The sequence below is a fragment of the Tupaia chinensis genome, unplaced genomic scaffold, assembly GCF_000334495.1.
Source record: "Tupaia chinensis unplaced genomic scaffold, TupChi_1.0 Scaffold000468_1, whole genome shotgun sequence".
Lineage (NCBI taxonomy): Eukaryota > Metazoa > Chordata > Mammalia > Scandentia > Tupaiidae > Tupaia > Tupaia belangeri.
The window spans coordinates 1,470,447-1,487,636 of record NW_006159977.1 but is presented as its reverse complement, the minus strand read 5'-3'; the positions used below and the strand labels follow the sequence as shown (position 1 = coordinate 1,487,636).

General features: G+C 48.2%; 1 protein-coding gene across 2 annotated transcripts in view; it reads left to right on the top strand.

Annotated features, from left to right (window-relative positions):
• ZDHHC14 (zDHHC palmitoyltransferase 14) overlaps positions 1–17,190 on the top strand; it is a 308,739-nt gene that overhangs the window by 166,890 nt on the left and 124,659 nt on the right. For both annotated transcript variants that reach the window (XM_006155790.3, XM_006155791.3), the window contains exon 2: positions 16,733–16,893. In XM_006155790.3, coding sequence (XP_006155852.1) covers positions 16,733–16,893 — 161 coding nt within the window. The remainder of the gene's footprint in view (positions 1–16,732; positions 16,894–17,190) is intronic.

Here is a 17,190-nt window from a genome sequence, read left to right as displayed (position 1 = left end):
CGAAGGCGCGCGTGGGCTTCCACTGTTAGCCACCGAGCACTCAAGAGGGCCTGGAGGGGCCCTCACAGCTGAGCACAGGCCAGAGGCTCCGTGTCCTTGCCAGGTCCTCCTTTCCTGCTGGCCAGCCTCCTGCTGCCCTGAACACCCCCCCACACACACACACACACACACACAAGCCTTCACGGATGGCACCAGGCCCACCGAGCTGGTCCCCTTCGCTGTTCTCCGTATCTGTCTCCAAACGTGCCATTTTCTTTGCAGTTAGCCGATGCGGGTCTGTCTCCTACTAAGATATGATCCTGAAAGAGAGAGTCCCTCTTGGTCCTCTGGCTTTCCTAACATTTGGTCTAGTGTGTATTATTAACAGTGTGTGCTTAGTAAACGCATGTGGGTGACTGAGTGGTGGAAAGAGCGCTGCTCAGGAGTGATACTTAAGTAATGATACTTGGTACCCAGAGTACCCATAGTACTTGTTCTGCATCTCTGAAGAAGCTTTCCAAAACACACCCACACTGTTGCCTAGACGACACTGGGTTACTGCTTCTTCATAACACCTAAGACCCCTTTTCTGTAGAGTGACTTCTGGGCATGGTAGGAGAAGGGTTGGTATAGGGTGACCACCCCAGAGGCTCGTCCTTGATCTGTAGGGCAGGGGCCTGGCTGCCATGCTCCTTGGTAGAGACCCCAGTTGTGTGTGAAGCTATGTTCGCTGCTTTAGTAACCTGGGCGGCCAGATCGAAGCCCTAGGGTGGGCAAGGGAATGGCAGCTGGCTTCCAGAAGGAGAAAACTGGCCAGGTAAGTGGTGCCAGGACGCATGCCCTGGTGCCATGGCCCGGCAGGAAGCCTGATGCCCTCCAACTGCCCAGAGCAGGAGGGGGCTCCCTGCTGTGCATAGTGATAGGCAGGGGCACATCCTCCCTGGAAGGTTTCCTGTAACACCCAGCAGTTAAGCAAGTTCTTTGAGCTGAGCAGGCCCACACCTTGCAGAATGCACCGGTAAGGCAGCCGACCCTCGGCTCAGCCGGGCACACCCTGGTGTCCAGAGAATTCATTTGTCAGCTTCATCCCTCCTCATTTCCAAAGGCCTCTTTCCTCACATTCCTGGACCCACCTCCAACTCCAGAAAAGAAAAAGGGACCATGACTCGGAGACCCTGGATCTCAGGGTGCGTGGGTGTCAGGGCATCCTGGCACTCTGAGCCGTATGGTGAAGGCACTTCGTGTCTCCTCGTGCCTTTTTACTGTGACAGGAACACTAGGATGTGTGGGGTTCCGAGGCGTGGCTGTGTAAGTGAGGTGGCCTCTGGCTTCTGAAGGTTGAGAAACCAAGAAACGAGGTAGACAAGGCCAGCTTTTTAGTTAATAGTTGAAATGGGGCCAACCCCTGGCGTGGTGGCTGGGGCAGCTGGATTCCTTGTGGTCCACATGGCCGACCACGTAGTTCAAGTCCAGACCTGGCAGCTTGAGAAATACACTGGGCGTGTGTTTGTGCGTGTCCGGTTCCCGAGAAGAACACAGAAGGGTTTGAGGCATGACTATGCCCCATGGGTGTTTCCACTTTCTCACATAGCTGCTCTCTGGCAAGCACATGTGCTCTCTGGCAAAACTTTTTTTTTTTAGTTTTGTTACAGGGCGCATGTGCTCACCAGAAAGAGAAGAGGAGTGACAGTGAGAAATCATCCCCCAGGAGGATGGCCATGCCGCAATCCCTCCTCCTCCATTCTCCTCTCGGGATCTTGGGCACACACACACATGGGCCGTGCGTGAGTTTAAGCCACCAGGTCCAGAATTTGAACTGCGGTTGACTATATGGGAGTCCAGTGACATAGCAATTACGCCAACTACTGGTCCTGAAAACTTTAAAAATGCAGAAGAGGGACCAGGAGATGGTATAATGATTACATCACTGGACTCCCCTGTAGTTGGCCACAGTTCAAGTCCCAGACCTGGAGGCTTAAATTCACCAGGTGTATGTGCATGTGTGCCCAAGATCCCAAGAGGATGATGGGAGAGAAAGAATTGCGGCATGGTCATCCTCCTCTGGGGGGGGCGGTGATTTCTCATTTTCTGTTTCGTTGTCTCTCTCTATCTCTCTGGTTAGTGCACGCACTCTATAGCAAAAATCTAAATACATACATACATAAATAAATGACAAAAGAATTTAAGGGAACTTACACATGGAAACACGGTTTCCACAGTTTCCACGGTTTCCATGGCTCCACACCCTTCATCCCATGCTTGTGCCTATACAACACTGGAGGGGGTTATATGAGAGGATTGGGAATACATGCAGGGGCACTTGAGCAATGCCGAAATGTCACTACCGTATATTAATTATGACTAGGGGCACGCTGCTCCACGGATAAGGATGATGGGGTGTTTCCTGTAACACAGAGCAACATGCGAACGCTGGAAATCCCACTAAGGGTTATCTTGGTCACAGGGCCAGCTGGTGGCATGGAGGTTAAAGCATCTGGATTCTATATAGCTCACTGCGCGATTCAAGTCGCAGACCTGGAGGCCTGAAAAATACACCAGGTGTGTGTGCATGTGTATCAAAATCCCGAGAGGAGACAGGAGGAGCAGGGATTGTGGCATGGCCATCCCCCCTGACGGTGCTTTCTTACTTTCCCCCTCTCTGTGTCTCTCTCCTGTGAATGTACATGCCCTGTAGCAAAAGAAATAGTAATAATCATCTTGGTCAAGATGGCAGATCAGCTTCAAGATGGAGTCACTGTGGTTCCAGCACAGTCATCTTTGCCTTTAGTAAATGGATGTCCGGTTTGAGGCAGAAGTCCTCGAAGCTGGGAGAACACTCTCTCGTCATATCCTGTAAGAAGTTGTGTACAGTCTAGAGTTGAGATGGGAGATACCTTGGGCTTTGCATTCTCTGGTATGTACCCTGAAACACAGATACCTTACTAGGGTCTTAGAAGTAATCTGCAGAAGGGAAGGCCTTCAGCCCTGTGAGGTTTTTTTAAATTCTTTTTTTTTTTGCCTTTTACCCTAAGGTGCAAGTACTATAAGAGGCAGAGAGAGGAAGCAAGAAAACACCCCTCAGGGGAGATGGCTAGACTGCAATCTCTTTTCCATTCTCCTCTTGAGGTTTTGGGCACTCACACACACATATCCAGCATCATTTTCAAGCTGCTGGGTCCAAGGCTTGAACCACAGTCTTGTGGGAATCCAGCACCTGCCACCTGCTGTCCCAGCCCTGTGAGGTTTTGAGCTCGCATTATTATTATGCATTATTCTCATATATTTTATTGATAGCTGAGTTTGCTTTAAATTTTTTCCTTATTTATTTATTTTTTAAATTTATTTTATTTAGTTTTACATTTTTGCACAAACATTTACTTTACATATTCAAAAATTTTTGCTCATACTCCATAGTTCTTGTCAGTTAATAAACAGCTTTCAAAATTTCAAAATACTGAATTTTAAAAATAATGTTCAAAATATTTCTTATAATTTTATATAATTTTGTTTGTGACTCTGTAACAACAGAGACAGTATGGTTTTAAATATTTTTGAGAAAATATTTACATGTCAACTACTCAAATTGTTGAAAAGCAAATGCCCAGCACACAAGTCACACGTAAACCTTCCCAACTCAGCCTTGTCTACCAAGTATTCTGTGATATACCATCTGCTAGCAACGATCGCTCTCTTTTTTTCCCTTCAATGTCTTTCTCAACTTAATCCTCTGGTTGTGGCTGCTCTTTTGTGATCTCTACTGATTACAACGCTGGGCTGGAAAAGTCCGGGTTGTTTTATGTTACACATTCTTTCATATATCTTCCCTAATCCTCTCTGCCAGGCAGAACTATTTATGGTACCAGCCTACCTTTCTAAGAGCTTCTGTTGGCTTATTTGAGATCCACCTTAATTCCATAGTTTCCTGATTAATCTTCAGATATGACATTCCAGTCAAAGCCCTGTCCAATAATGAGTATTTCCAATTTCTGACTCAATGCAACAAGCATTATTGATCTTATACAAATAACCCTTCTGCCAAAAAATAAGAATACTCCCAAATATTTTCCAATTCCAGAGGGGCCAGGAAGGGAGAAAAGTTTATGTTTCCATTTAAAGAAGCACACAAGAAAAATATTTTAACAAATTGCTGAACCTATCAACAACTCAGAAGAAAGTAAAATGCTTAAATCGGGAAAACAAAGCATAGTAAAAAAGAAATCAGTAATGTTTTAGTCCAAAGTTATAAAATCGCATTTTGTCAGTTCAGTCTTGTGTTCAGACTCTCTTCTGTTGCATATGTGGTGTTACTGTGGTCCAATCTTTCCGTTTAAATCCTGGAAGGTAACATTCCATGTTATTATTGATATTTCTTGTCCCTAGCAGTAAATTGGTCATTTTCTTGGTTGCCTTTTATTTTCTTATTTCTTTATGTATCTTTAGTTTTCCTGGTAGAGAAACTTCAGAACTTCTTGAAGAATGGGTCTGCTATTGGCAAATTCTTTCAGGTTTTGCTTATTTGAGAATGCTTTTATCTTTTCTTCTCATATGAAGGATAATCTTGCCGGGTATAGTATTCTTGGTTGAAACTATTTTCCACTTAATACTTTGAATATATTTTCCCATTCTCTCCTTGCTTGCATTGTTTCTGATGAGATGTTGTTAGCCTGATTGGGTAACCTTTATAAATAACCTGACGTTTCTCTCTTGCCAATTTTAGTATCTTGTCTTTGTAGATTTGGCCAGTCTGGCTATGATGTGCCTTGGAGAAGATCTTCTTGGGTTGATTCTATTAGGGGTCCTGTGTATTTCTTGGGTCTGGATATTTGAATACCTCTCTAGATTTGGAAAGTTTTCTTCCAGGATTTCATGGAATAGATTATCAGTGCCCTTATTAGTTTCTTCACCTTCTGGGATACCAGTTATCCAGATGTTTGGGTGCTAAATGCTGCCTAGTATTTTTTGTATAGTATTCTCATTTGGGGGGTTATTTTCACAGTATTTTTGGTTGTTTTTTTCTAGATCAGAGGTTTTGCCTTCCACATCTGAGGTTTGATTTTCTGCATGGACTAATCTGCTTTTAATACTTTTGAGGGAGGTTTTGATTTCCTGAATGGCAGCCTTCATCTCTAATAGCTCCATTTGATTCTTTTTTATGGTGTGTATTTCCTCTTTCAGATCATGGACAAACTTCAACCCCTCCTGGAACTCATTGTCTCTTTTCTCCTGCATCTTCTGGAGTTGTCTCAGCTCTTGCAACTCGTTTAGTTTTGTCACTATGAATATTCTGAATTCTCTATCAGACATTTCCACGAGTTCTACTATACTGTCTGTGGATGATGAGGGATTGTTCTTTTCCCTAGGGGGGAGATATTTCCTTGTTTCTCATGTTTCTAGTGCCTCTGTGGTAGTTTCTGGTCATTCTGTGATAAAATCCCTCCTCTACTTGTCTGAATTTTGGGGGGATCTAGAAGATGACGTTTAGAGCATAGCTTCCCCGAACAGGCCAGGACACACCTCAGCTTTCAAATGGCTTGTCTGAATATTTCGGGGGTCTAGAAGATGAAGTTTAGAGCATAGCTTCCCTGAACCAAAATAAATTTTTTTAATGCTGGAGGGCATGTACACATCCGAGAGGGAGAGAGAGAAAGCAAGAGAAAGCATGCCCCAGCAGGGCCTGACCCTGCCACAATCCTTTTCCTTCCAATTCCCTATCCCATCAGGGTCGTGGGCACCCTGTGTGTCTTTCAAACCACTGAGGCAGACACTTGAACCCTGGCTGGTTGAACCCTGGGATCCAGCTTCCTCCGCATAGCACTTTATGACTGCCCCACAGGACTGGTCCCAATCATTGAGATTTTTGTTCGTTTGTTTGTTTTGAGAGGTTTTTTGTTTTTGTTTATTTGTTTTGCTATAGGGCACATGCATTTGCCAGAAACACAGAGAGACAGAGAGACAGAAAGCGGGAAATCACCCCACTCGGGGAATGGCCACACCACAATCCCTTCTCCTCCAGTCACCTCTCAGGATCTTGGGCACACACACACACACGCCTGGTGTGAATTTAAGCCTCCGGGTCCAGGACTTGAACCATGATTGACTACATGGGAGTCCAGTGATGCAGCCATTACGACATCTGCTGGTCCTGAATTGTTAAGTTTATAAAAGCATGGGCAGATTGTAATATTTTAACAATTCCTACTTCTTTCAGTTCACCAAGTATTTATGTATTTTTTTAATAACGTATTTTTCCACTGCAAAAATAAGCCATGCTTTAATTAAGAAAATTTGGAAACTACCAAAAAGCACCTATGTACAAAATCACCCTCATACTTTTATTATGGATAATGAGGTAATATTTTAGGGTGTATTCTTCCAGTTATGAATAGACATGTGTTTGAAGCACAAATTGGATCATTCCAACTCTACTCTGTATCGCGTGTGTGTGTGTGTGTATAAGTGTGTGTGTATAAGTGTGTGTGTGTGTATAAGTGTGTGTGTATAAGTGTGTATGTGTGTATGTGTGTGTGTGTGTGTATATAAGTGTGTGTGTATAAATGTGAGTGTGTTTTATGATGAACTTCGTTTATTCAGTTTATTCAACATATATTTATCGAAGGCCTACTATATGCTAGACTGAATTCCAGGCATGATTACAGCTATGAACCAAGCAGAGAAAAGCCCTCCGGCACACTGAGCTTTTCTCTAGTGGGGGAGTCAGATAAGCTGGTAACTGCAGGCCGTGTGCCAGCAGGGCTACGCACTGCAGAAATAAAGCCTGGGTGGGGCTGGGGTCACAGAGTAGGATCAGAAATACTGAGAAGGTGGTATTGAGCCAAGGTGAGGAGGGCCCTGTGGCTCTCTGGGAGAGTCCTAGGCAGGGCCAAAGCCCTGAGGAGAGCAAGCCCAGCTTGTCCAGAAACTGCAGGGGGTTGTGGGGAGGGAGCAGAGCAGGCGAGAGGGTGGCACAGGGGGTGAGGCACATCCAACCTCGCAGGAGCCAGGTGCACTTGGTTGTGAGCACAGGAGTGAGGGCCGAGGGGCTCTCACAGCAGCATGCCTGCTGATGTGCGGGGGACTCAGTGGAGGGGGCAGGCGTGGAGACGGGGGAGGAGCCGGAAGCATCCCTAGGATGGTATGTGGGCGCCGTGCTGTGTAGAAGGCCTCCTCCCCGACGCCTCTGGGACAGGTGTGAAGACGTCATAGGGATACTTGCGCTCTTTATTTCACTCCTGCTTTAACATATGCACAGTGCTGATAGGTGATCATGAAACTGGTGTCTAAATATGTCTGAATGGCTCTTTCAGTAGTTATGAAGATAGCAAGCGATTGGAGTACTGTCCTATTTGGCACTTTGCCCTTAATGCATTTTAAAATCGAGGTAGCTTAGATGTGATGAGATGCAGAATCTGGCATGGAGCCGGAGTTCGGCTAGACTTTCTGCACAATTGCCAGGCGGCAGCAGCGCGACCCCTGCTCAGCGTAAGACAGGGTCAGAGCGACGGAACCTAGGACTCTGTTTAGGGCTGGAGCAAAGCCAACGCTGCCTCAGCCACTCTGTGCGCGAGCGCCCCCACCCCCCCCAGCACACCCAGCAGCATGTCCCCTCGTGGTGAACCTGGGGGGACCCTCGCCTGCCCTGCCATTCCTCAGGGTTCCAGGATGCACTGACGGTAAGATGATGGAGGGACCATGGCCAGTTAATCCTGCAGCCACCCACGATCAGAAATGAAAGAGCAATCATTTACGTCCGGCTTACCGAAAATCTGGGATGTGTGGTTGCCCAAGGAACCACGTTAGACCATTACAGAGCTAGTCTGGGGGCAGAAAAATGGTGGCTTTCCTTCCTGTGATTCACACACCACCCAGGAGCCTCGGGCTTCCTGGAATTGTAAATGGAACTCAGCATTACTTGGCAAAAGTGTCCAAAACATCACAATTTTCACTAACGAGCCCTCGCATACTCTCAGTGGTCGGCGTAAATCAGGCTGTTTACACACAGTGACTTAAAGCCTGTATTCTCAAGCCACAGACTCCCCGGCTCTGTGTCTATACGGAAATCTGGCTGGGTGGTCCGGGAGGCCCCGAGAGATGAACGATGGCACAGATTCCATCCTGTACACTCAGAGGTGTGTGCGCCACCTGGCGGGGAGACCCCCACCCTCTCCCCCAGCTCTCTGCCAAGTTGCATGAAGCCTGGGGCCCCTCTCCTCTCCCAGGAGCTTCGCTGGCTTCAGGCAACCCATGCTGTGATCGGACACATCCCTGTTTCACTCTGCGTCTGGCAGGGGACGGCTGCAGGGAAGCCAGATTCCTGGTGACCTTCCTCTTGATAGGATGGCCTTGTCCTTCCTCCTTCCCTGGGCTTGAAAGCGACAACTCTCATGAAGGAAAGCTGTGCAGACACTGGGGTTACGACGAGGCTGCTGGAGCCGGGCAGTGGTGCAGTGGTAACCCTGACACTCTGTGAGGGTGACCCACCTGGGAAGGCTGGAGTTCGTGTCCGGAGACCTCCTGAGTACGTGGGAGCCTGCGGTCGTGGCTGCTTGAGGCTGGGGTGGTCAGTGTCAAGACCCTGTTGGGAATGCTCGCTCTCTCTTTCTCTGTCTATTTCTCATCAAAGAAATACATCATTTTAAAAATAGAGTTATGGAGTTTCAGTAGGACAGACATCTCTTTTTTTAGATTTATTTCATTTTATTTATTGTAATTATTATTATTATTTTAAAATTTGCTATAAGGCACCAGAGAGAGACAGAGAGAGAGAGAGTGACAAAGCAAGCCGCCAGATCCAGGACTCAAACTGCATCTGCCATGCGGGAGTTCAGCACCTTAACAACCACACAACCTGCTCCTCCACCCCCTTTTAAATTTGATACAGGGCAAGTGTGCTCGCCAGGGAGAGAGAAGGTAAGAAATCACACACCCCCAGCATAGGGGATGGCCGCACTGCAATCCTTTCTCCTCCGTTCTCCTCATGGGATTTGGGGCTTGCATGCACATGTGCATGTTTTCTAAGCCACTAGATCCAGGACTCGAACTACACAGTCAACCCTGTGGAATCCAGTCGCCTCAACCACCACATGCCACCTGCTGACCCAAGGGATCACCTTTTGGGTCTACAAAAGGATATATGGAGTTCTGCAAACACCCACACTTTTCTGTGAGTTTGAACTTTTTCTTCTAGTTTTCTTCGGTCATCCCCCCGCCCCTCACCGCCCCTGGTTCCTGGGTCAATTCATTAACTCTCTCCTTCAGTACAAGTATGAGTAAGCCCACCCTTGTGTGTCTGGGATGGTTAGCACAGTCGGCGTGGAGGGGGCGTCTCAGATACGGGCTGCCGCCGCAGGGTGTCTGGGGAGATGGCACTTCAGGGCATTTTATAAAATCAGTCATTTGGTTTTTTCCCATTTTACAGTTGTGAGTGGATATTATCTCTAAATCCATTTTTTTCCCTCTATTTGTCTCCAAGTAACATGCTTATTTTTGCCTCGTAATGGTAGATTTATAGCTAAGTATGTGATTAAGGGACAAATTACAGATTGAATGGTGCTTGTGCCCCTGCCTATAAGTGCAAAACACACTGGTATTACAGTGACTCACATGAAAAGGAAGAAAGATCATTTTTATTACAATCCTTGCAAGCTCCATCTCTCAAAATGCTCCTCTGTTATTATTTCAGACATGTGAGCCACTGGCTCTGATTATTTTATTTGATCATCACTTGCCTTAACTATTTATTACTGAAATCCATTGCAATCAAGAATCGGACATTTAGGGAACCAGCAGTTAGCGTAATGGCTATGTCGCTGGGCTCCCACATAGTCGACCGTGGTTCGCGTCCCAGACCTGGTGGCTTAAAACTCACACCGGGCGCATGTGCGTGCGTGCCCAAGATCCCGAGTGGAGAATGGAACCTGCGGTCGTGGCTGCCTGAGGCTGGGGCACGTGACCATCCCCCCTGGGAGGTGATTTCTCGCTTTCTGTCTCTGTCTCTCTCTGTCTGTCTGGTGAGCACACGCGCCCTATAGCAAAAATCTCTCCAAAAAAAAAAAAAAAAAGAATTGGACATTTAAAATAGCAGGCTACTTTGTGATTTCCGAAACATAGATTCCCTGAGTTAAAGGGCAACAAAAGTGAAGCCAGGCCACTTCCTCTTCCTGTATAATAAAAGATGTATGCCTCATTTTTATGTCTAAAAAAATAGTAACAGTTATTCTCAGGGGCCAGCAGGTGGCGTGGTGGTTAGGGCTCTGGACTCCCACATGGCTGACCACCATTCGAGTCTTGGACATGATGGCTTGCTTTCTCGCTAGTGAGCACACAGGCTATATAGCACATTTTAAAAATAATAAATACAATTAAATAAATAATTATAAAATAAATGGTCATTCTTACGTTCATGCCTTCCACTCTACTGGACAGAACAAGAAAATCATGGTTTGTTGTAGTTAGAATTCATGAAGCTACCAACAGAGACAGACAGAAAGTGAGAAATCATCCCTCCACCCCGGGGGATGGCCATGTCACAGTCCCTTCTCCTCCGTTCTCCTCTCAGGATGTTGAGCACACACGCACATATGCCAGGCATTGAGTTTCAAGTCTCTGGGTCTGGTACTCGAACTGTGGTTGGCTGTGTGGGGGTCCAGTGATGCAACCATTACGCTATCAGCTGGCTCCATGAAGCTACTATTAACAGGAACTTATTTATATGTGTATCCATTTGCAAACAAAAATGTAAAAGATGGCTTAAATTGTTTTGATATGGAAAAAGACACTCAGCTTCTTGTTCCAAGGGCCATTTGGTTTTAATGTCTCTGCTACATCTTGTTAATATTGTTTTGTTTGGTTTAGTTTTTTAAAAAAGTTAGTCTTCTCCCAAAGAATGTCCTGTGGAAGAACAGGCAGACCTAGCTAACCGATAATGAAATCCAGGCTTCCTATCTGAAATGTTTAAGAAATTAATTCAGTCTCAAGGATTTTTCATTTTTTGGTTTTGTTTTGTTTTTCCAGACATAGTCTTGTTATGCTGTGATTCCCCTACCTCATCTTCAGAGTAGCTGAGACTAGCTCCACCGAACCCTGCTCTTTACGGTGGGCTGGGGATCAAACCTGGGCCTGCCCTGTGGCCTCACCCTGCTAGGTAGTAGCAGCGTGCATACTGCAACAGCTAGGCCCAGTCTTGGGATTTTTATCCAGAAATCAACTTTATGTCAACTTTTAACCTGTAAGCCAGTCTATAAACATGAATGCAGAATTTATGATAATATTCAGTACCAGCAGTTGGCATAATGGCTATGTCACTGGACTCCCATGTATTCGACTGCAGTTCGAGTCCCGGACCCAGTGGCTTAAACTCATGCCGGGTGTGTGTGCATGTGTGTGTGCCCAAGATCCCGAGAGGAGAATGGAGGAGAAGCAATTGCAGTTTGGCCATCCTCCCTGGGGGTTGATTTTTCACTTTCTGTCTCTCTGTCTCTCTCTGTCTTTCTGGAAAGTGTACACGACCTGTAACAAAAACCTCTCAAAAAAAAAATAAATAAAAGATTTTATGACAGTATTGATTCTGGAATGTTGGTATCTGTTGTGGGAAAGTAATTCTCTCTCTCTATCATCTTATCTATTTATTTTTTGATTGCCAGAGAGCACTTGTACTCACCAAAGAGAAAGAAAGTAAAGGAGAAAGCACCCCCGCAGATGGGTATGGCCACACCGAAATCCCTTCCCCTCTATCCTGCCATCTTGTGGGGATTTGGGGCGCGTGTGCACACACACACACACACACACACACACACACGTGCCCAAGCTGCTGGGGCCAGGATTTGAACCACAGTTGACTATGTGGTATCTGACTCCCCATCTATCAAACTTCAGGGCCAACCCTCTAAATTCTTTTAATGCTAAAATACACGGGTTGCAGGATCTCAGATAACACAGAACCCAGAAAACAGGTCTTCTTATACTCTTTTCATAAACATCAAAACACACACACAATTTGCTTTTCCTAAAAATTTGAAAAGATTGCTATTAGAACTGGGAGCATTTCTTGTAGCCTTTTGGTAATGCCGCATGTCCCAATTATGACCTGGTAAGATCTTTCTTTATATCTTAAGTGAACAATGATGTGCCCTTTTGTACGTAGATTTTTAATCATATCCAGAGCCAAACAGCGCAAACCCATGGATGTGTTCAGAGCAGGAGTGCTGTGAAACTTCTCATTATTTTAGCATTTGTTTCCTCTGGTGCTAAGTTAGCCAATTTCTCTTATGTTATGAAAGCGCGTGCTTTCGGGTTCTTATTTTTTCCTCCTGTCACTTTCTGTGTGAGCTTTATGAAGACGAAGATGCCTGGGGCCTGTTCCTACATGCCCTGAGCTGTATGTAGGTCACAACTCTCGAGACAGAAATAGGACTCCATTTGGTGTTTATGTCTTTGGCAGCTGCATCACGGTCTTGTATCAAATCCAGGCCCTCGGGGGATGGAGTCTTCCTCTTCACAGATGGCACCGAGATCTGGAGACTCCGCCAGAGCTGCTCAGGGATGCTCAGGAATGGGAAGGAGCCACTCACGTAGTCTGAGCAGCGCTGCTGGTCAGCCGAGACGCCCTACGGCCCCACCAGCCGTGCCTCCTCCCAGAGGTGCTGCTCAGGGCCGTGGGCGGGGCTTGGTATGGCCTGTTCCCACCAGGACTGCAGATGTTCTCTGCTTTCTCTGAGCAGCGATTTGAAGGTGTCTCTTTACATGGATCTCACTTTAGGAGCGTGAATTCTGCTGGAGGATGTCAAAGAGAAACATGGCACTGTCCTTTGTCACACAGGGGACTGTCAGAGCGCACTAGCGTTGCACCAAATTGTACCAGGAGGGCACTTGCCTGGGACTTTAACACCCAGAGAGTCTGAGGGGTTCTAGTTAGTGCAGAATGTGGACACACGCGTGTTCAGCTCAGTGAACCAGGGGGTATTCTCCCCTCTGCTCCACCGGGAAGCCTCGTGCATGGGGCAAACCCACAGCATCTGTGTGAAGGCAGCTGCAGGGTCCGGCAAGCTGGGGCGAGTAGAGAAGTCCTAGCACAGCCAAGGGCACTGTGGATGAGCAGGAGGTGGCTGGCTGGACCTTCCTTCTCCTTTCTGTTACAGTAAACTTCACTAAATGAGCTCCATTCGTTCAGTTACTCAATGCGTACTTATCAAACATGATCATATTTTTCAGCATGTATGAAGCGTTGCACTAGGTGTGATAAAGGACATAGACGGGGACAGGGCACTCTGTCACCCCCAGGACCTTCGGTCTAGTGAGGCCCATGAGTTCTGTCCACAGACAGCACCAAGTGCCATAGGAAAGGCGCCAGGGAATGTATTGTAGGGGTTCGGAGAAAGATGCGATCACTTCTACTTGGGGTGAGCCAAGAATCTTTATAGGGAGAGAGGGAAAATGAGAAAGCAAGCCACCAGTTCCGGGACTCTAACCCGTGGTCAGACATGTGGGAGTCCAGTGCCTCAACCACCACTCCATATGACCTGTAGCAAATTAAAATAACAATAATAATTATAAATAAAATTGAATAAACAATTCAGAAAAGAATTTTAAAGCGAAGTCTTTATAGGAAGCAATCAAAAGCTGGAACCTGAAAGTTGGGGCACTTTGGTATGCTGAGACTGGGTCTGCCCAGGAGCTGGATGGTGGGAGCCAGAGTGGGATGTGGCCAGCGTCCATCTGAGAACACAGGGTGGGTAGTGTCGCTCAGGTGTGAGGAAGGGGCAGAGAGAACAGTCTCCAGGAAGCTGGAGACCTGGCAGGGTGGGGTCTGGGTGCCAGGTGAAGAGCCCGGACTTTGTTTCTCAGGAAAAGAGGAGTCGTGGAAGGCTTTGGAGCAGAGGCCTGTGTGGTTAGACCTGGCACCCGCAGTTAGGACAGGTAGAAGAAGGGGGCTGGGGCAGGCAGAGATGAGATAATGACCCAGGTGTTCCCAGGAAAGCCAAGACGGAACAGAAGCAAAGCAAGGAAGAGGAGGGCCCTCTGTGGGCAGGCGGAAAGCTGGCTGCTCTCTGTTCAAGAGGAGGAAGGACGAAAAGGTGTGGATGGGAGTGCGTTTGGGCCTCCCCGGGGCCTCCGAAGGAGTCCCAGCTCCACACCTTCTGCTGCCCTTTCCTCCCTGCCTGGAGGGGCCAGAAGCTGCCCTGGTGCCTGGGGAAGCAGGAGGTTGGCCTCGACACCAGACTAGACGTCCCCTCAGTAACTGGGATTATTGCACTTCTGTTTATCGCTCGTTCACGTTTGCTGCCTAAAGGGATGGAAGGACTTCCCGTTACTTCCCATTTGCTGTATTTGACAGCAAGAGTAACAAAGATGATGACATGTTTTAGGAAACAAGTATTTTTAAATGATCCGGTGTCTGAGTTTCTTAGTATTAACCCTAGGTCAATATCGCAGTCAAAGTTTTAAACAGGCTGTAGCAATGGGTTTTACCACCGGCTCTTCACTGTTTGTGCCCCGTTTACTATACAAGACACACCCTAAACGGCGTCCGCTTCTAGAACCCGCTGAACCGTCCCACACACATAGATCTGAGATGGGGCCCCAGATAGACATTTTGGATAGGGCTCAATGCGGTGTTAATGAGCTGTTGGCCATCACTTATATCGAATCTCTCCAGAGAAAGTGGTCATTGCCTGGCAGACTTTCATTCTCTAGTGAGTCTCAAGTTGAAATGCAAGTTCCAGGCCAGGCCCCGTAGGCCCTATAGGCCAGGCCCCCATGAGAGGGGAGCTCCCCCAGGGGGTGCCGCCTTTGAAGACCTCCTCTTCCCTTGTCGGGACGAGTAGACCTCTAGCGTAGGACAGTCCTTGCAGATCCAGGAGGATCAACGAGGCGCCACTTGCCAGATTATGGTGTCCCCAGAAAATGTTTAACTCAAAGCTTTTCAGTACTTAGAATCATAAAATCAAATTTCTCAGGAAAGCCAGAAGCCCATGAGAGGGCGCTATCCCTGCTGTCAGCACCCGCCGGACTCGCTTTTGCACGCGGGAGGCCCACCCGGGTCACACGGTCATTCTGCACTGAGTGTGCGCGCTCAGAGGGGCTTCTGCAGTCAGACTTGCACGTACGTGTGCCCACAGCAAGGCCTCTGCCCTCCTTGCCAGGTTTTCTTGGTGGTGAGCAGCTCCAAGTGTTCAGGAAGGCCCCACGTGTGCGCGAGGTGGTGGGATCTCACCCCTACAGCAGGTCCGCTCAGTCTTCGTGGCTTCCACGAAGGTTGAGAAGACATCATCACTGGCAATCCCTCTGAGGCGTGCCATTCTACTGGTTTTTGTTGTATCGTTTTGTCTCTGCAGGGGAGATGGTGTGGGAGAGATGGAGATCTTAGTCGTGCCGTGGGTGTTTGTTTCTAACTCAGGTGGTTCTCTTAGAGATGGCAGTCCGCATTTGGGGTCTCCCCTCCAGCTTCTTAGGGTTGTGGGTTTCTGCAGCCTGAAGGATCCAGAAGGGCCTTTGTGCCCAGTTCTGAGTCTGGATCTGCAGGCGTCTGGAAGGTTCTTGTCGTTGGTCTTGGCAAAGGGGACAGTATCGCATGGCCTTCAGGGTCCGACTCTCGCCATCCCCTCGATGACCTGCACCGCAGCAGGGTGCTGGTCCTCAGTACTCCCAGGCCCAGGACCCCACCCGTTCCTAGTTTTGAGCAGGGCTTCCCAGTGCTTTCTCCGCCAGCTCCTCCTCCTCGTTTGTCTCGAGCACGTCCTGGCAGCCCTTCTCTACACGCTGTGATTCTGCGAATCCACGCCTGAGATGTGCAGTGACGTGACAGACTGCTGGGGGTCGTCGCAGATCCCACGCTTCACGTCGTTCCAGCCACCCAGTTAATGCTCCCGTCTGCCTCTGGCGTCCTCTTAGTCAAGGAGCCATGCAGCAAGCCAGGCCTGGGGACTGGGACCACCCTGGCTCTGGGCACCTGGGCCTTGGGCCACGTGCCAGGGGCTGGTTCCCGGGCTGACCTGGCGAGGCCCTCCGTCTGTCCCAAGGGCACCTCGCCCTGACTCTCCCAGACACCTCAGCTTGTCAGACTGACAGTGAAGAGGTTTTCAGACTTATGAGTTGGGCATGTCCATCAATTGGTAGCTCAAATGCCTTTTGGAAAAGCACGAGATTTTTATATTCTAGCCACTGAAATCCCTTTCATCCTCTTTCAAAACGGGCCTGCAAGTTCATTTCCGTAGCTCATTAACCTCCTTTGGATAGATTACCTGCAAAATATTGAAAAATGGTTTCTTGCCTTTGAAAGTGAGTTTATGGCCCTCGGCATTCCATGCCCGCTGAAAGTCCCTGAGTTGTTTGACCTGGGTGGGAAGAGCTGGACTGACCAAGACAGCTCCAAATGCGTCTTCTTCTGTGGTGTAATTCCAGGGGCGTTGGGGAGCCCCCGGACTCCTGAGCAAAGGGCACAGGTGTATCTGTACAAGCTCTGTACGTCTTAGATTGATTATACAACCCGGGTTAGTTCCACTCCTCTGCCAGCATCTTTCCTGTGGGAGCGGAGCGCCGGCGCTATTATGGCTGGGGGGCGCGGGGCTGTTAAATTGTCCTCCGGAAAGAGCTGCAGACCTCCCCGAATGTAGGTTCTTAATGTGGGGGAAATTGTAATGGAAATCGATTTCACTCTTCCCAGTAGGCTTTTGGCTTCTTAGAAGGCAGACTGCTTACCTCATTCCTAACACTGTGTTTTCTCTCTCCCCCACCCTGTGTCCTTTCCACCTATCGGCAGCTGTCCATATCTAGCAGTGAGAATCACCCCCGCTATCCCCGTGGTTGGTGGCATCCTGTTCTTCTTCGTCATGGGGACCCTGCTTCGCACCAGCTTCAGCGACCCTGGAGTCCTGCCGCGAGCCACACCTGATGAAGCCGCCGACCTGGAAAGGCAAATAGGTAATCATAAGGCCTGCTCATCCTCTGGTCACACCCACCTGTGCCCAGCCACGATGGGGAAGGATGGGCCGAGATACGCAGGGCGGCAGGGCGTTGACAACAAGGGTAGCATGCTACATCTTCACTCACTGGGTTGGCAGGGACAGAGTAGGAGGCGGGGCGTGAGGTGGTCCAGGAAGTCTGCAGCGCCTGGAGCCCTGGTGTGCAGGAGTCCATGCGAGTGAAACCCACGCGTCCAATTCTGCTTCAATAAGGAGGCTCCATCATGAACGGTCTGCAGCTGTGGGCTGCTCTCTC